This window comes from Scyliorhinus canicula, chromosome 15 (assembly GCF_902713615.1).
Source record: "Scyliorhinus canicula chromosome 15, sScyCan1.1, whole genome shotgun sequence".
Taxonomy (NCBI): Eukaryota; Metazoa; Chordata; class Chondrichthyes; order Carcharhiniformes; family Scyliorhinidae; genus Scyliorhinus; species Scyliorhinus canicula.
The window spans coordinates 88,609,312-88,629,692 of NC_052160.1; the positions used below are offsets into that span (position 1 = coordinate 88,609,312).

Consider the following 20,381-nt stretch of genomic DNA (forward strand, 5'->3'; position numbering starts at 1 on the left):
TGACATAGACCAGAGGTCTGGATCCTCCCCACTGCAAGATGTCCTGAACCCTGGCACTAGACAGACAACACAGCCATCTGGACTTGTGCTCTTGGCTACAGAGAATAATGCCTATCCCCCTGGCTATACCTGCCCTTACTTACCACTACAATCCTATTAACTCTCCGTGTGAACTGCTGCCTCACGGTGCCGAGGACCCAGGTTCGATCCCGGCCCCAAGTTGCTGTCTGTGTGGATTTTATACATTCTCTCCATGACTGTGTGGGTCTCGCCCCCACAACCCAAAAAGATGTGCAGAGTAGGTGGATTGGACACGCTAAATTGCCCCTTAATTGGGGAAAAAAAAATTGGTACTCTGGAATTTTTTTTTTAAATTTCCCCATATAAATGGCTTCCTGTTGCATGGTGCCGTGGTCAGTTTGCTCATCCAGCCTGCAACCACTGCTTCCATCCATACAGGTTGCAAGAATCTCAAACATGTTTGACAGTTGCAAAGGCAGAGGCTCCTCCACACCTTTAGGTCCTCTTGCCTGCTTCACTCGCAGTCGCACCCTCCAGTCCCTGACCACTGACCAAATCAAAAGACCCTACCCTAAGAGGTGGGACACTCTTCAAGAACAAAGTATCCAGGAAATTTTCTCTACTCCATGTAATTGTGTCTTCAACTCCCAGCTCAATGATTCTTGAGCCGAAGATGTAGACTCTGCAGATGTGTTTGGCTTGGATCTCACTGGTGTCCCACATGCCATGCCATCTTTAATTACGTTAATTTATTTTTCTAATTAATAAACCCTACTATGCCTAATAAGCTTTATTACCACAAGTAAAGTTTACTAATAATAATAAAACCTTACAATTACTAAAATATCACCTAAATTTTGAAAGATTTTTTAAATTATAAATTTGGAGTACCCAATTCATTTTATCCAATTAAGGGGCAATTTAGCATGGCCAATCCACCTACTCTGCACACTTCTGGGTTGTGGGGCAAAACCCACACAAACACGCCGAGAATGTGCAAACTCCACATGGAGAGTGACCCAGAGCCGGGATCAAATCTGGGACCTTGGCGCCGTGAGGCAATAATGCTAACCACTGCCACCGTGCTGCCGCCTAAGTTTTGAAAGATAAAAGCATAACGTACTCACCAACCAGTCACTTACCTGTATCCTTGTGGCATCCGAGTTAGATTTTTCTTCGTATCCAGTTGGTCCTCAAACTGGCTAGTGCATTGTCCCTTTTTTTAATTGGGAGGCACTGCTGCTCCCTGCCATAGCTGAAATCAACTAATCCAGCAGAGCCGAACAGACCAAACTCGGAACCTTTTAAACATGTATATGATTCAGTAACATGGTGTATCTCGTCAAAAATCCCTCAGAAAAGCATCCTTGGTGTTCCTCTTTTTCTGACACGAACTTGCCACTGTTTGTCTTTGTTCACGATAGAATGGCATTGAACTGATCCCTTGGGTCTGAGATTAGTCAGGATTTGGTTCCTGATAGTCAATCGACATTTTTGCTGAGGATCTAGAGTTTTCCTTTAAGTCAAGTATTATATTCCAAGGTGAATAGTTCCCCCTTTGCCTGCTGCCTTTCTTTTTGCTGTAGTGTCATTCTTAGCTCCTTCTAGTTTTGATTCAATGTCATGTGCAATAGGATTCATTAAAGTTTTTGTGTATTTTACAGTAAGTCAATCATACTGTGGATTGCCAAATTTCTGTGTGGGACAATGTGTATCTCAACACCAAGAGCAGCTTACCTTTGTGTAGCCTCTTTCTTCTCTAGAGCATTTTGTCATGTGAAAGTACTTTTAAAAAATGGGTGTTCATCAGTGATGTTAGAGAGTGGGTGGATCTGGGCTGTCTGTCAGCTTTTTACTTTTGTTCTAGGCTGTTTGCTGCAAGATGTGTTTTAGTTTTGTTTTCAGTGTTGGAGCTGAAGCCAGACAGAGCAGATGTACTGTTGAACTCTGCCTTGAAAAGACTATCTCTTGATCATTTGGTGAATTCAGAATTCTAAATGTTCTCAGTAGTGAATGTCAACCTAATGTGCTTCTGTTAAAAGGTGTTTCTTTTGTCGTCTTGGTGCTGTTTGGGAAGTTATTAAGGATTACTTAGTGTTGTATTCTTTGGGGGTTGTATTTGAATTGATGGTTGCGAAGATGTTCACTATGTTTTAAAAAGGTTAACTTGAGTTCATAGAATAAACATTGTTTTAATTTAAAAGTACTGTAAAGCTCTGTTTGCACCATACCTGCACAGTGGGCCGTGTGTTCCCCATAACCACAATCTATTAAAAGTTGTGGGTCAGGTGAACTTCATGATACACTTTGGGGTTCTCTAAACCCTGGCCCATAACAATTTAAAAACAAAATATTACACTCAACCACATAAGGAGTTATTAGATATCAGATGGCCAGAAGTTTGGTCAAAGAGGTAGATTTTAAATAGTGTCTTATAAGAGGGCAGTGAGGTAAAGAGGCACATAGTTGCAAGAAGGGAAATCTGAAGCCTGGGCCCGGTCACCTGCAAGCACAGCCATCAATGGTGGATCAATTAAAATCAGGGATGCTCGAGACCAGAATAGTGCAGAAAATCAGAGGCTTATTGGACTGAAGGGGTTTATAGATATAGGGGAGCTAAGTATATGGAGGCATTTGAAAACCAGGATGAGAATTTTAAAATCATTGGCCATTAGGTAAGTGAGCATAGGCGATGGTGAATGGGATTTGCTGAGGGTTAAGACATTTGCAGCAGAGTTTTGTGTCACCTCCAGTTTACTGCGGGTAGAATGTGTAAAACCAACCAGGGAGTATATTGAAATAGTTAAGTCCAGAGGTGACGGGTATTAATGAGGATTTCGGCAACAGGTGAACTGAGGGAGGGATGAAGTCGGGTAATGTTACAGAGGTAGATGAACTGAGGCAGGGGTGAAGTCAGGTAATGTTACAGAGGTAGAAGCAGACAGTCTTGGTGATAGCATGGATAGTTGGTGGGAAATCCACCCGCTCCCACCCAGCTGGACGACAGTGAAGAGGCATAGGAGGAGGATACTGTGGTCAACCATGCCAATACTGTGGATTGAGAAGGACAAGGAGGGGGTAGTTTACTGTTGTCACAGTAAGATCATATGTTATTTGATTATCTCACTAAACATAATTCTAAGAGTGCCCAGTGTTCATTCCATTGTCCAACTAATTTGATTGATTTTTGTTGATCAGTCACTGTGAGCAGGCAGATTGATCAAGTATTATTGTATATATGGAAAAGTTCAGTTGATCAGTTTTAAATATGCTGGAAGATGTATACATTAAATTTTAAAATATTTATGAATATAATCTTGATGTAATATTTTAACAATGTAAAGGGTACAACTCTAAAAGAGGGTGCAGGAGCAGAAGCACCTGTGTGTGTATATGTGCATAAATCAGTGAAGGTGGCAGGACAGGTTGAGAGAATAGTTAATAAAACATACAGTATCCAAGGCTTTATTAATGGGGGCATAGAGTACGAGAGCAAGGAGGTTATGTTGAACTTGTATAGGACACTAGTTCGACCTTAGCTGGAATACTGGGTACAGTTCTAGGCACTGGGCTTTAGGAAAGATATGAAGGCATCGGAGAGCATGCAGAAAAAGTTCACCAGATTGGTTCCAAAGATGAGGAACTCCAGTTGTGAAGATACATTGGAGAATCATAGAATCTATACAATGCAGAAGGAGTCCATTCGGCCCATCAAATCTACACTGACCCTCTGAAAGCGCACTCTACCTAGGCCCACTCCCCCATGCTATCCCAGTAACCCATCTAACCTGCACAATGCTGGACACTAAGGGGCAATTTTATCATGGCCAATCCACTTAACCTGCACATCTTTGGACTGTGGGAGAAAACCTATACAGACACAGGGAGAAAGTGCAAACTTCACACAGTCACCCAAGGCTGGAATTGAACCGGGTCCATGGTGCTGTGAGGCAGCAGTGCCGACCACTGTGCCACCCTGTCACTCTGAAGCAGACTCCATTAGCACAATGCAACACAGCCACTTTGCCCTCACAAAGCAATATCGACAGTAAGACACTGCCAACACAGAACAACTGTTTGTGAAATCTTGCTTCAAAAAGAATTTGAAGATGGTTATGGAGTTCACTTAAAGCATTTCAGCTGTCTGTTCCTTTGGCATTTTTTAATTTGAATCAAGTCACTACAAGTTGAAACTATTTTCCTTGGAGAAGAGAATGTTTGAGAGTTTTGATGGAGGTATACAAAATCATGAGTAGATGGGGAGAAAATATTCCCACTTACGAGAGGATTGAGAATGAGAGGCCACAGATTTAAATAATTTGCAAAAGAAGCAATAGCAAAACAAGGAAACGTACTGCTTTTGCGAGGCAGGTTCAATCGAGACATTCAAAATTAGGCTGTTATCTGAAAAGGAAGAATGTGTAGGATTACAGGGAGAAAGCAGGGGAATGGCACTAGGTGCAATGCTCATTCGGAGAGTCGGAACAGGCACAATGTGCTGGATGGCCTCCTTATACACTAACAATTGTGATTCTGAATATACCTCCATTTTCTCTGAAACTTATCAAAGGATGATTTTACATTGAAAATGTATTGTACATGCAGCGGAAATTGAGTGTTCTGGAATAACCTGACACTGGAATGAAGCAACATGAAACTTCCTGGAAGAAAGATAAATTAATACAAGCATTTTTCTCAGTTTACAAATCCTTAATTACTTGGCTAGTTTAAACGAGAAACATCTCTCTGTTGCAAATATAAAACCTTTTGTAGTAATTTATCATGAACTGCAATTGTGATCATAGCAACATGTGAACTGACTATTATTTTGTTTTGATGTGTTGTAGGTCTCAATCATTACACAGGAGCATTGATTATTTCACTGTAACTTGCCAACTATCATTCACTTTGAAAATATCTGAATTGTTGTACATTGTATCTTTGAGTATATTATAAGATGGAATAATGTATGACTGATTTGCCTCCCTTCAATAAGTCAGCAGTACTGGTGTCTACTCTTGTTTGGGTCACAGGCGTTCAAAAATTGCTGCGCAGTCCCAAACAATAGTGTACTGACAGTGGGAGTCCTGGCTCCTTGTACCAGGTACTTAAAAATAACACAAATTTCCACCTTCAGATTTTGGATTGACCTGACCATCTCTGTTCACCAGGGCAATTAAATCAACATCGCAATTTCAATTAGAGCTGCATTTAAGTCATTGAGTAGATTTCAAACTGACATATGACTGTCCATAATATGTACTAAAGATCTGAAGCTTTAACAGAGTTTCTGAGACATTATTAAAGGCACTTTTTCATATAGAAATTTTACAATTAAATTTGCTTCTTTAAATTTGAAAGCACATAATGTAACAGTAAGTGGCTAATCCTCTCTCTCTTGTTTGCAGGGGGTTCCTAAAGTGGGTTCTCCTGCTCCAGTGTCCATTCAGCAGACAGCAACCCAACACCCGCAGTCGCAGGTTTCCCCAGCAGTGGAGCAGTACAAAGGTCCCCACAGCTCCCAGGTGACGATGTCTGCTCCAGAAGCTGAGTCTGTCAGGAAACCCAACCACAGCGTAATGTGTCTTTGGAAAGATTGTAAGAGGTCAGTCATCTAGTAAATCTGCAAGAAAGGGGCACTGCACTAATTCACTATTGTGCCTCCTTAAATAGCAGCATGATTTGCTGCCATTTTTTTCTTAATATGCCTTTATATAAGGCTCGGAATGGTTCTTGAATGTGAACTTGACAGCTTGAATTTATTTGTTCAGAAGGCATTTTTGTGGGCATAGATTGGGCACCATTGCCAATTCCAAGCAAGTTCAAACTATATACATTGCAGTTAAAAATCTCTTTAGAACTCACTTTATGAAATGCGTAGTGTGTTTTGGGAAGAATATATTAGCAGTAGATTAACTAATTTGTGAGATGCCAATATGTGTGGAATTAAAGTATTTGGCATAAGTGGTTGACCATGAGTTTGTGAGGGCTTGTATATACGCACATGTGCACACAAAGTTCTTGACCATAGCTGTACTCTAGTGGTAAGTTGTAGAGGTCAAATCAGACATGACCCTACAGGCATGGGAAAAATATCTGGGGATGAGTTATCACTAGCTGCATATGTACATTCTCTATTTGCTGGCGCCTATTAGCTGGGAGCAGATGTTTCTTTCTCTCACATCATCACTCACTTTCTGGAAGGGGCTGGTTTAGCTCACTGGGCTAAATTGCTGGCTTTTAAAGCAGACCAAGCAGGCCAGCAGCACGGTTCAATTCCTGTACCAGCCTCCCCGGACAGGCGCCAGAATGTGGCGACTAGGGGCTTTTCACAGTAACTTCATTGAAGCCTACTCGTGACAATAAGTGATTTTCATTTCATTTTTCATTTCATTTCATTCATTGTCTTTTGGACAAGACTTTAAACTGAGGCCTTGTCTATTCTCTCAATATCACGCCAGACCATTCAATTAAGAGCTGGTAAGCTACCCTGATGTTCTGGCCTACAACCAGCATGATTTTTAAAAACAAACTGCTCAGCTGGACATGTGTCTCTTGGCCATTTGTTGAACTTTGCTGCGTGCAAATTGGCTACCAAATTTCACTGCATTAGTGCAGTGAAGTATACGTAAGTACATCATTGGTTGTCAAGCTGTTTGGGATACATGTACAGAGGTTGTGAGTAACTCTATAGAAATACAAGTCCTTTCTCTATTTCTCACATTCTGTTTCCCATGTTATTCCTCTCATCAGAGCTTTCTCTTTTGCTCTTACTGTCACTGTACCAAACTGAATTGTGATTGTGGCTAACATTTTATTAATATATAAAATGAACTTTATGGCAGAACGAAGGATAAATATGTTTTTTGTTGGAGCGCTTTTAAAATCTACATGTGAAGTCCCTTATAAATCTTTGCCATTTGTAAACCTGTTCCTGGTTCATGTTCAGTTTTGTTGAACAAAGACTGGACTGGTTTCAGGGAACAACAGTTTTCACAAGTTAGTTGCCACCTTCTCTTTTCACTTCACCAACACCAACTCTCCCATGCCTGCTTCCTGGTGGCTGTCTTCAATCAACTTAACACATACTTTGATTGATGTGTTATCCCTAGAGTTCAGTAACCTGCTGTGCTGATTCTGTATCTTCGAAGTAACCTTGCAATTCTGGCTGTATTTGGGAATTGTCTCCTATTTAAGAGTCATGCACATAAAGAGGCTACTCAGCCCATCGAACTTGTGCCATTTCTCGGAGAAATCCTGTCAGTTCCATCCCCTTGCTCTATTGCTGTATGTCTGCATGTTCACTCCCAATTTTCTTTTGAAATCATCGTCTCCACTTTCTGCACGCTCATAAACCGGAAGCTCCATGTCATTATCTCACATTTCCTCCCACAGCCCCGCCCATTATATCTTGACCAAAGTCTTCAATCTGTGACCCCTAATCCTTTTACCATGTGGGAACAGTTTTTTGTGAACCTTATCTGAACCTTGTTCACAGATTCCTGTTATGATTCAGCCATCCCTTTTGTTGGGGCTGCTTCACTGTTTAATCAGCAAATACACTGTGTGGTGCGGTTTGATATGGAGCTTTGTAGACCAGATTCCAGATATGATTGCTGCTTGATGGGTTAATTGATGTCAATCATGGCAGTAATGGAGCCATTAATTTGGTCTACATGTTCTCAGACTCTGGAGGAGAAATGATAATCAACTTTGGGCATTCTTCAGTTGTCAAATTCTCACAAAAATCAGGGTTGGTAGAAAACTTTAATAATAGTTAACTTACACGTAATTATCAGCTTTCAAGAGTGCAAGTCTGTAGTGAGAGGCATCTAATTGCCTTTACCTGATCTATCCTGGTGAATGTTTTTTGCAGATTAAGTAGGTTGAAAGCATCCTGGAGGTAAGTGAACTTTAGAATTTCAGCACATCCTTCTGCATGGTGTTTTGGGATGTCAATGCATAGGGATATCCAGATTCACAATTTCAGCCACATCATGTGGGAAAGTTCCTGATCTCTAAAAAGAGGAATAAGATTCATTGTTGAGTTCCTTCTCATTGAAGAGCATCAATAGCAGAGGGATAGAAGCAACCAACCTTTCCTTCTGATGGGCATGAAATGAAGATGGAAGAAGAGAAAATAAAAAGGTTTTATAAAAATTATACGTTAATTTATACGGTGCCCTCCGTGTATGGACATGTATTCAAAGTGACAGTTAAATGGAGTTTCAGTTTTTCTTTGTTTAACTAAAGCTTACTATTCACAGGTGGTTTGAGACACCATCCCAGGTGTTTTATCATGCAGCTACTGAGCATGGTGGAAAGGATGTGTACCAAGGTCGATGTATGTGGGAGGGCTGTGAGCCACTTCCTCGACAAAGGCTATCATTCATCACACACCTGCAGGTAAAGTGACTCTTTCATTTGACAGCTTTACTTGCTGCTTCAATTAAAGTGATTGTTTTTAACTTTGGAGAGTGATGCCTTTCCTATAAAAGATGCCAATTGTTTTTTGTTAGAAAACAGTGACGGGTATAGGCAAGGTATAGGCAGATAATGTAAGTGACTATGTACATCTTGACCACCTGTTTCCATTCTCTCCACTCCTCCAAACGAAACAAAAATGTAGTCAATTTGCATGTTCATTCCTGTGCAGGAAACTCATGCCAGTCTGACCTCAATCTGATTTAGTACTTCAGATTTTCTGTGCTTAAATGTGATCCTGCTTCAAAGTCCAAATTCCCTTAAATCCCTCTTGAGTACCTGACCTGTCAAGTTGTTCAAATTCCAATTGTATCATTAAACTTTGAAGATTAACGATCAAAAAAACAAAGGAAACAAATATTTTATAGTGAGTATTTCTATTGCTAAACACAAGTGGTCATGTTCGCTGTAAGGAAAAATAAATTCAGACTAAAGTATATTCCAACTGTGAGGTAATAATGAAGCTCTGAACACATATCATACAGTATAATTACCTATCATTCAGTCCAATTGGATACATTTTCATGTGTTGAGCTTAGACTTCTATGAAATAGAAGATATTAAATTAACTTGAATGATATTGATCAACTGAAAAGATGCTGAGGCCCGCTGGGACAGTTTTCATCTCCAGCTCTGACATTCGAACACTGAGAATCTTTGTACGGTGGTGTAACTGTCTGTGTGAGATGGAAGGAGGGGGGGGGTCCAGACACCCCACCTGCTGCATTTCTGGGCATGGGCGTTGAGAAGCTACCAGGTCACATGCACATTGGCAAGGAAAAGAGTGAGCTGTCTCCTTTATTATGTGGTCAGAGTAGCATTGGAAACTTGAGAACAGGTAGTCCCCTCAACTACAGGCTGTATTCAACTTGTTCTGTTTGCTTTGTGATTCCCAGTAACCCATGAATTGTTGGACACAAAGCTGGTCAATTCATAAATTTAAACCCTGCATGGGAAGCTTTCTTTTTTATCACATCTATATCTCAGTTTCAAGAATTTATGCATTGCCACTAAACTTAATATTTGAGCTAATGAAAGAGTAAAATGCTCCAAATCCTAATACATGGCCTTTTTTACTACATTTTCTAGAGAAGAGCCCAGCAAGGATTTTGTGGTGTTTGTTGTCCAATTGGTCAGAACTAATTTATCTAATTCTCTTCAATTTAACTGGACAATTGTGTAACTTTGTTCAATAAGCCCACATTGGATCAGCTCTATACAGAGAGGAGGCAGCAGGGGGGGTTGGCGTTGCCGAATTTGCTTCATTATTATTGGATGGCGAATGTGGACAAGGTTTGCGGTGGTGGGAAGGAGAAGGCATAGAGTGGGTTAGGATGGAGGAGGAATCTTATGAGGGGTCTAGTTTGAGGGCTATGGTGATGGCAGCGTAGTAGGTAGAGCCAATGGCTCCGAGTAGGTATTCAGGGAGCCCAGAGGTGCAGTCCACAGTGCAGATATGGAATCAGCTGAGGAGGCATTTTAGGATGGAAGGGATAGAACATAGAACATTACAGCGCAGTGCAGGCCCTTCGGCCCTCGATGTTGCGCCGACCCGTGAAACCATCTGAAGCCTATCTGACCTACACTATTCCATTTTCATCCATATGTCTATCCAGTGACCACTTAAATGCCCTTAAAGTTGGCGAGTCTACTACTGTTGCAGGCAGGGCGTTCCACACTCCTACTACTCTGAGTAAAGAAACTGCCTCTGACATCTGTCCTATATCTATCACCCCTCAATTTAAAGCTATGTCCCCTTGTGTTGGTCATCACCATCCGAGGAAAAAGACTCTCACTGTCCACCTTATCTAACCCTCTGACTATCTTAAATGTCTCTATTAAGTCACCGCTCAGCCTTCTCCTCTCTAACGAAAACAACCTCAAGTCCCTGAGCCTTTCCTCGTAAGACCTTCCCTCCATACCAGGCAACATCCTAGTAAATCGCCTCTGAACCCTTTCCAAAGCTTCCACATCCTTCCTATAATGTGGTGACCAGAACTGCACGCAGTACTCCAGGTGCGGCCGCACCAGAGTTTTGTACAGCTGCAGCATGACCTCGTGGCTCCGAAACTCAATCCCCCTACTGATAAAGGCTAGCACACCATATGCCTTCTTAACAGCCCTATTAACCTGGGTGGCAACTTTCAGGGATTTATGTACCTGGATGCCGAGATCTCTCTGTTCATCTACACTACCAAGAATATTGCCATTAGCCCAGTACTCTGCATTCCTGTTACTCCTTCCAAAGTGAACCACCACACACTTTTCCGCATTAAACTCCATCTGCCACCTCTCAGCCCAGCTCTGCAGCTTATCTATGTCCCTCTGTAACCTATAACATCCTTCAGCACTATCCACAACTCCACCGACCTTTGTGTCATCTGCAAATTTACTAACCCATCCTTCTACACCCTCTTCCAGGTCATTTATAAAAATGACAAACAACAGTGGCCCCAACACAGATCCTTGCGGTACACCACTAGTAACTGAACTCCAGGATGAACATTTGCCATCAACCACCACCCTCTGTCTTCTTTCAGCTAGCCAATTACTGATCCAAACGTCTAAATCACCTTCAGTCCCATACTTCCGTATTTTCTGCAATAGCCTACCGTGCTAATGCCGCTCTGCGAGAATCATAGGTCAGTATAATTACCCCTCATTCAGTCCAGTTGGATAAATTTTCATGTGTTGAGCTGAGACTTCTATGAAATAGAAGGCATAAAATACACTTGAATTATATTGATCAGCTGAAAAGATGCTAAGGCCCGTTGGGACAATTGTCATCTCCAGGTCTGACATTGGCAACACGGAGCATATGCATATGTGTATGGTGGTGTAACGGGGGGGGAGGGGGGGGGGGGGGGGGGGTTGTGTATGGTGGTGTAACACGGGGGGGGGGGGGGTGTTTGTGACCATGTTTGAGGAGCTGTTCATTGTGGGGGGAAATCTGTACAGATTGTATAGTTGATTGTTGGAAAGTATGTTGCCCGGGTGTTTATTTGCTGTAACCTGCTTTGATACATATTTATAATAAAATACATATAAAAAAAGAAAAAAGCTCTATCCAGACAGAGATGTATGTATGTTGATACTTCCATTATGTTTTTTTTATTAATTCATGGAATATGGATGTTACCGGAAAGACCAGCATTTGTTGGCCATCCCTAATTGCCCTTGGACTGTGTGTCTTGCTGGGGCAGTGTGAAAATATGGCTGATGGATCCTCTCAACATCAACTCTGTCAAACCTCGTCAGAATCTTGGGCGAAATTCTCCCCCCCCCACGACGGGTGGGAGAATAGCGGGAGGGCCTTCCCGACTTTTTTGACGCCCTCCCGCTATTCTCCCCCCCCCCCCCCCCCCCCCCCCGCCGAAATCCCGACACGAATCGCTGCCGCCGTTTTTTTACGGCCGGCAGCGATTCTCAGCTGTTAGAAGGGCCGAAGTCCCAGCCCTTTACGACCTTTTTACGAACGGCAAACACACCTGGTCCTGCCGTTCGTAAAAACGTCGTGACCACCTGGAAAAAAATAACCATGGCACCAATTGGCACGGCAGTACCACGGCCGTGCCAAGGGTGCCATGGGCCCGCGATCGGTGGGCACCGATCGCGGGCAGCGGGCCCGATGCCCGCGCACTATTTGTCCTTCCGCCGCCCCGCAGTATCAATACGCGGGGCGGCTGAGGGGCAACCCGGACCGCGCATGCGCGGGTTTCGCGCAAAACCGCGATGACGTCACCCGCGCATGCGCGGGTGGAGTCTTCCCACCTGCGCATGCGCGGCTGACGTCATATGACGCGTCAGCCGGCGCTAAGTCCGACAAGCGGGCTTAACGATTTTCGTTAAGCCCGACTTGTCGGAGCCTCCGACGTCGGGCTGCTAGCCCCGACGGGGGACCAGAATCGGTCCCCCGTCGGGAAGGGGCGCGATGCCGCAAAACCCGCCCGGGTTTTACGGCAGTTTGACGATTTCTCCCGTTTTGGGAGAATTTCGCCCCTTGTGTTTCAATCAGATCACTTCTCATTCTTTGAAAATTCAATGAGCATAGACTTGCTCAACCTTTCCTCATAAGACAAACCCTTCATCCTAGGAATCAGTCTCTGAACTGCTTCCAAGGTAAGTATATCCCTCAAATAAGACCAAAACTGCACCTTAGCGGTACTCCAGGTACAAATTCACCAATGCCCTTACAGTTGCAGCAAAATTTCCTGACTTTTATACTCCATCTGTCATGCAATAAAGACCAATATTCGGTTTTCCTTCCTAATTATTTGCATGTTAATCTTTTTGTGATTCTTTTTTTTTAAATTTAGAGTACCCAATTATTTTTCCAATAAGGAGCAATTTTGCATTGCCAATCCACCTACCTTTCACATCTTTTTGGGTTGTGGGGATGAGAGCCATGCGGACACGGGGAGAATGTGCAAACTCCACACGGACAGTGACCCGGGGCCGGGATCGAACCCGGGTCCTCGGCGCCGTGAGGCAGCTGTGCTAAAACCTTTTCGTGATTCAGGTACCAGGACACCCATCCAAATTATCAATACAAATTGTAAATAGTTGAGGCATTAATCTCTGAGGCCTTCCACGATTTACAATTAGTTAACCAGAAAATGACCCATTTATCCCAACTCTGTTAACTGTTGGCCAATTTTCTATCCATGTCACCCCACTCCACCCAACACCATGAGGCTTTATCTTTTATGTGCCACCTTATTGAATGCCTTTTGGAAATCTAAATACATTACTCCTTTATCACACTTGAATGTTACATCCTCAACAGCCTCTAATAATTTTCACAACACCAATTTCCCTTTCACAAAACCCCATTAATTCAACCTAAATGTATTCTTATTTTCTAAATGACCTGATACTACCTCTTTAGTAATGGATTCTAGCGTTTACCCAATGACGGATGTTAGCCTTTGGTTCCTTACTTTCTGTCTCCCTCCTTTCTTGAATAAAAGTGATACATTTGCGATATTCCAATCCATTGGGACCATTCCTGAATCTAGGGAACTTTGGATGTGTTCTATGTGTCATCATAGTGGAGCACTGCAATAGAATTGATCAGAATGTATGCGCAACTTATAGAAATTGTACAAATTAGCTTGGATAACTCTATTTTGAAGTCAGTGCACCTGTTAGTGTTTTGCTGTTTATTGCATTTTGACAGGACAAGCACTGCTCAAGGGAGACGCTGCTTATCGGACTGAAGAGGTTGGAGCAGAAAGCACAAACGAGCACCTCCCAAACTGCAGTAAGGTAAGAACCCAACTCGAGAAAATAACCTGTTGTGCTAATAAAAGTCTTATCAATATATGAAGGTGCTGTTAAGATGCAGGTTCATACTTGCAGTATCTCGAGAGCTACGTTCATGATCTTAAGTTTTTGTTAGTTAATCACTGATTGGTGGCTTCAGTTATATGGTGAGACTAGACAAATTGTGAACCTGAGAGATCAATAAGGGTTATGAAGACATTGATAGAGGTGTTCAAAATCTTAAAGGATTTGGATAGCGTCATTAAGGAGGAACTATTCCAGTGACAGAAGAATACTTAATCAGAGGGCACAGATTTACGGTAATTGACAAAAGAGTCAGAAGTGACTTGAGTGGAGGGTGGCATGTGGCGCAGTGGTTAGCACTGGGATTGTGGCGCTGAGGACTCTATTCGAATTCGGCCCTGGGTCACTGTCCGTGTGGAGTTAGCACATTCTCCCCATGTCTGCGTGGGTTTCACCCCCACAACCAAACAATGTGCAGGTTAGGTGGATTGGCCACGCTAAATTGCCCCTTAATTGAGAGAAAAATAATTGGGTACTCTAAAATTAAAACAAAAGGTGACTTGAGTGAAGGAAATTTGTGCCGTGAATTATTCTGAACTGGAATGCACAGCCTGAAAGGGTGATACAAGCAAAATAAATAACTTTGTAAAAGGGAATTGGATAAATACTTGAAAAGGAAAAAAATGCTGAGCTATGGGGAAAGAACAATACAATGGAATGAATTGCGTCGCTCTATCAAAGAGCTGGCACTGGTCACATAACTGCTTTAGGTGTTGTATCCTTCTGTAGTATTCCAGCACAATTTTTGGATTTCTTGGTAATAGGCGGTGATTCGAAGTAACTGGTTTTCTGTAACTAAATTCCAGCCAATAGAATTAAAAATGATTACACATGTGACCATGAGTCACTTTTTAATCTTGCATGCAGGAAATATCTCAGAGGCATGAGAACACAGCTATTGCACATTGTTTCTTTCCAATCCATTTCTTAACAAAGTAATCTGTGGGCAAGATGCAACAAAAATCTTTACTTAAATTGGAGCACGATCATACATATTCCTGATGCAAATTTATGGCTGGTGGTTTTAATTAAAGAACTTGAAAGGCAGGCAATGGCACTACCAGGTCTTGTCTATCATTTCATCCTTCTGTGTTAGGTGATCAGTTAGGACTGCCAACTTCACTTTGAAATTAATATATGACCTGGAGCTCAATATCTTTAATCAGTCAAAATGTCATTTGTGGGGTCAAATACAATGTGGTGCAAGCAAAGTGCATAAAGTGTATGCAGGTTTTCAAAGACTGGGTGGTTCAATGGATTAGGCATTGTAATATTTCTGGGACCCGAGTTCAAATCCAGTTGCCGCTGATGGGATGAAAATTAGCTGTACAGACTCTTTACTCTTGGCTTGAGTAACCTCAATCCAACTCTTCGTTCTCCAGTATTTTCCCACAACAATATACAACTGGCCTACATTAACAGTCCCTGTAAGATAGTGTAAGAAATTGAATGAGAACTGAAATGGGTTGGATAGATGGGGCAGAGTAGAAAGGTATTGGTCTGAATTTCATAGTCAGTAATTGCACTTGCCACTGGCATTGAAGAAAGCAGCCCATAAAGATCTTACAATCTCTGGCATGGATTTCACCATCTTGTCAGTGGCTTGAATCTGGCACCAAGTCAAGGGATCTTCAGATGTTCAGCAACAGCAATGTATAATGTCATGTCAATGAAGCAGACAATCACATTGCAGAATTACTCGTAGACAGTAAACCAGGAAGTAAGATGTACTGATGATCATCCTTTGCCTCACATTTTGCAGAATTAAATCATAGAAGGTTTATGTAACAAGAAGTGGTCACTTGGCCCATCATGTCTGTGCTGATGAAAAACAGTTCACCTGGCCTAATGCTGCTTTCAGACATTTGGTTCATTGCCCTGCAAGTTATGACACTTGAGGTGCACATCCAGACCCCTTTTCAATGAGTTGAGGGTTTCTGCCTTGACTACCCTCTCAGCTAGTCAATACCAGACCCCCTCAACCCTCTGGGTGAAAACATTATTCCTGATCTCCCCTCTAATCTTTCTCCTTCTCACTTTAAATCCATAGCCCCTTGTCATTGACCTCTCCATTAAAGTAAATAGGCCCTTCCCATCTGCTCCGGCCAGCCCCCTCATAATTTTGTATATTTCAATCAAATCTCCCCTCAGTCTCCTCTGTTCCAAAGAGAACAACCCCAGCCTGCCCAATGTTTCTTCATAGCTGCAATTTCCCTGTCCTGACATCCTGGTAAAGCTCGTCTATACCCTGTCTAATGCAATTACGCCTTTTCGGTAGTAAAGTGACCACAACTGCATATGATCCTCCAGTTTTGGCCTGACTAACACCTCTGCTCTTGTATTCTATGCTTCGGCTAATAAATGAAAGGATTCCATATGCTGCCTTAACCAACACAGGGACCTTGGACATTCACTTCAATGTTCCTCACTTCCTCTACACCTCTCGGGATCCTCCAATTTAATGTATAATCCTTTGCCTTGTTTGACTTCTCCAAATAATCTTTATTAGTGTCACAAGTAGGCTTACATTACACTGCAATGAGGTTCCTGTGTAAATCCCCGAGTCTCCACACTACAGCGCCTGTTCGGGTACATCGAAGAAGAATTCAGAATGTCCATTTCACCTAACAAACATGTCTAGGAGCTTTTCACATTAAAGCCTACTTGTGACAATAAGCGATTATTATTATTATTTCGGGATTTGTGGGAGGAAACTGGAGCAACCGAAGGAAACGCACGTAGACTCGGTGAGAGCGTGCAGACTCCGCACAGTGACACAAGCTGGGAATCGAACCCGGGTTCCTGGCACTGTGAAGCAACAGGACTAACCACTGTGCTGATGCATCACTTCCCCCTTGCCTGAGTTGAATTCCATTTGTCACGTTATTGCCCACCTGATCAGTCCATTGATATCTTCCTGCAGTCTACAGCAATCCTTCTGCTATCAACTTTGTGGCCAATTTGTGTTTCTTCTTCAAACTTCTTAATCATTCCCCTCCATTCACGTACAAAATATTAATATAAGCCACACAAAACAAGGGACCTAGAACTGAGCCGTGCAGAACCCCACTGGAACCACCCTTCCAGTCTCAAAAACATCCATCAACAATTAATCTTTGTTTCCTGCCGCTGAGCTAATTTTGTATCCAGCTTGCTACATTTCCCTGGATCCCATGGGCTTTGTTTTAACCAGTCTGCCATCTGGGATCATGTCACAATCCCTGGTAAAATCCATGTAGACCTCAGTAACGGCAATACCTTCATCAATCCTCCTTGTTACTTCCTCAAAAGATTCGATCAGATTGGTCAGATACGACCTTCCCTTAACAAAACTACACTGACCTACCTTGATTAATCAATGCCTTCCTAAGTGGTTTATGATGTCCCTCAGAATTGATTCCAAGGGCAGCATGGTGGTGCAGTGGTTAGAACTGCTGCTTCATGGCGCCAAAGTCCCAGGTTCGATCCGGTCCCTGAGTCATGGTCTATGTGGAGTTTGCACATTCTCCCAGTGTTTGCGTGGGTTTCGCCCCCACAACCCAAAAGATGTGCAGTGTAGGTGGATTGGCCATGCTAAATTGCCACTTAATTGGAAAAAAAAAGAATTGGGTACTCTAAATTCATGTTTTTAAAAAAAATGATTCCAATCATTTTTCCACCACTGAGGTCAGACTGACTGACCTAGAATTATTCAGTTTATCCCTCACTTCCTTTTTAAACAAGGATACAATGTTAGCAGACCTCCAATCTTCTGCATCTCACCTACAACTTTTAAAAATAAATTTAGAGTGCCAAATTATTATTCTTTTCCAATTAAGGGACAATTTAGCATGGCCAATTCACCTAACCTGCACATCTGTGCATACATGGGGAGAATGTGCAAATTCCATACGGACAGTGACCCAGGGCCGGGATTCAAACCTGGGTCCTCAGCGCCGTAGTTCCAGTGCTAACCACTGTGCCACCATGCTGCCCTACCTCACCTGTAACAAATGTGGCTTGGAAAATGATGGTCAAACCCGCTGCAATTTCCTCGCTGGCTTCTTTCAACCGGCTGGTGTATATTTCATCCATCCCTGGTGATTATCCGTTTTCAAGCGTGCTCATCCCCTTGCTGATTCCTCACCCTATGCTTACCATATCCATTACTTCACCCTCTTCCTCCTCCTTAGCTGCAATGTCCATGGGTGGCAAGGTGGCACAGTGGTTAGCATTGCGAGGACCCAGGTTCGATCGCGGGTCACTGTCCGTGTGGAGTTTGCACATTCTCCCCATGTCCGCGTGGGTCTCGCCCCCACAACCCAAAGATGTCCAGGATAGGTGGATTGCCCCCGCTAAATTGCCCCTTAATTGGGTAAAAAAAAACATTTTTTAAAAGGAAAAAACAACTACAGGGTCCGCGTTATTCCTGTCTTTTATGAAAACCGATGCAAAGTATTTATTAAGAATCCTATCCACCTCCACACACAGGTTATCTTTTTGGTCTTTTTTTTTCTTAGCTATCCTATTACTCTTAATATATTGTTGAAACACCTTTGGATTCTCCTTAATTCTGTTTGTCAATATTCCTCTATGCCCTCTCTTTGCTTTGGTTTCCTAATTTGCTTTTTTATTTCACCCCTCTTTCTATACTTGGCTTTCTGTAGTATTGAGTTCTTGGTGTCTGACATAAGCTTTCCTTTTCTGCTTTACCTTCTAAGCCCCTTGACATCCAAGGGGCTCTAGATTTGCCCATCTCCCCATACAACCGAAAGATGTGCAGGGGGGGTGGAATAGCCTTGCTAAATTGCCCCATAATTGGAAAAAACATTAAAATTTAAAAAAAGATTTGGCTGCTCCCCTTTTTTCTTTGTGGGAGCATATTACTCTGAACCCATTGAATCTCCCATTTGAATGCCGCCCATTATTCTGACACTGATGTACATTCAAGTAGTTATTTCCAGTCCACTTTTGCTAAATCATTCCATGGCATAGTAAAATTGGCTTTGCTCAACTTTAACTCCTGTTTTATCTTTGTCCTTCTCCAAGAATGTGTTTAAAACTAATTGAATTATGATCACTACTACCAAGATGCTCTCCCACTGTTCCTCCTTCCACCTGCCCAGCTTCATTTCCGAAAACTAAGTCTAGAATTCTGCCCTCTTATTGGACTTGGTACTTACTGGCCAAAAATGCTCTCCTGAATGCACCACAAGAATTCTGTTGCCTCCATTCCTTTCACACTAAATATCAGGCTAGTTAAAATCTATTATTGGCCTACTGTTTTTGTGCTTCTCCGTGATTTGCTACTAATTTGCTCTTCTATCTAACCAAATGATGAGAGCATACATATGGGATTAAGGTATAAAATGAAGGGCAGCACGGTGGCGCAGTGGTAGCACTGCAGTCTCACGGCACTGAGGTCCCAGGTTCGATCCCGACTCTGGGTCACTGTCTGTGTGGAGTTTGCACATTCTCCCCGTGTTTGCGTGGATTTCGCCCCCATAGCCCAAAGATGTGAAAGGTAGGTGGATTGAACACGCTAAATTGCCTCTTAATTGGAAAAAATGAATTGGGTACTCTAAATTTAAAAGAAAAAGGTATAAAATGAAACAACTTTTCTTTCAGAAATTTGAAAGTATATGGGAATTTTATCATAAAAGAGCAACTTGGCAGTTGAAAACAAAATTCGTTTTTAAGAGTCTGATTTTTTTCACAAGTAATAATGAGCTTAGTACACTGCTTAAAATTCAGTTCCATCTCATTCAACAAAAATGTAACCGTTTCAAAGGATTTTTGCAATGGGGCAAATGGCATGAAAGTGCAAATTCACATCAGTTCAGTGATTTCTAATTGATTACAGTCTGGGGACTTCGACAGCACACCCTACAGAGAAACATGGAGTCACTGTCAGCAACTTCTGGATTTTGGCATTTCACTGTGCACATGTGCATTCCACAAGTTTCTGTCAGTTTTAGAAAAGTAATGACAGTGAAATTCGACTGTTTGGCCATCATTATTATGTCAAAATCAAGGCAATGTTTTCTGAGCTTCACTTTAACAGCCTAAAATGTATTCAATTTCCCAGTAAACACAAGACTACAACAAATTCAGTTTCCATTAATATAGTGTAGATAAGCATCCAAGCGTTCTCCAGAGAGATATCTTTTTTTTTAAATGGACATGGATCCATAGCAGATATTGGGGTGGCAATTAAGTAGTTTTCAAGGATCCCTTTAAAGGAAGGGAGGAAGATAGAGGTGGAAGAATTAAGGGGAGACAATTCTAGATCATGGGGTCTCAGTTAGGAAATGGATGCACAAGTTCATAGTCAAAAGGCCAGAGTCCAGCATGTTGAGAATTCTGGGAGGAGGGAAGCACGGCGGTGCAGTGGTTAGCACTGCTGCCTCATGGCACCGAGGTCCCTTGTTCGATCCCAGTCACTGTCCGTGTGCAGTTTGCACATTCTCCCCATTTCTGCATGGGATTCACCCCCACAACCCAAAGATGTGCAGGTCAGGTAGATTGGCCATGCTAAATTGTCCCTT

At 42.4% G+C, this 20,381-nt stretch overlaps 1 protein-coding gene across 1 annotated transcript in view; it reads left to right on the forward strand.

The window, feature by feature from the left end:
* LOC119978252 (AT-rich interactive domain-containing protein 2-like) overlaps positions 1-20,381 on the forward strand; it is a 346,118-nt gene that overhangs the window by 299,211 nt on the left and 26,526 nt on the right. The window contains exons 16-18 of the mRNA XM_038819734.1: positions 5,430-5,626; positions 8,289-8,427; positions 13,685-13,773. Coding sequence (XP_038675662.1) covers positions 5,430-5,626; positions 8,289-8,427; positions 13,685-13,773 — 425 coding nt within the window. The remainder of the gene's footprint in view (positions 1-5,429; positions 5,627-8,288; positions 8,428-13,684; positions 13,774-20,381) is intronic.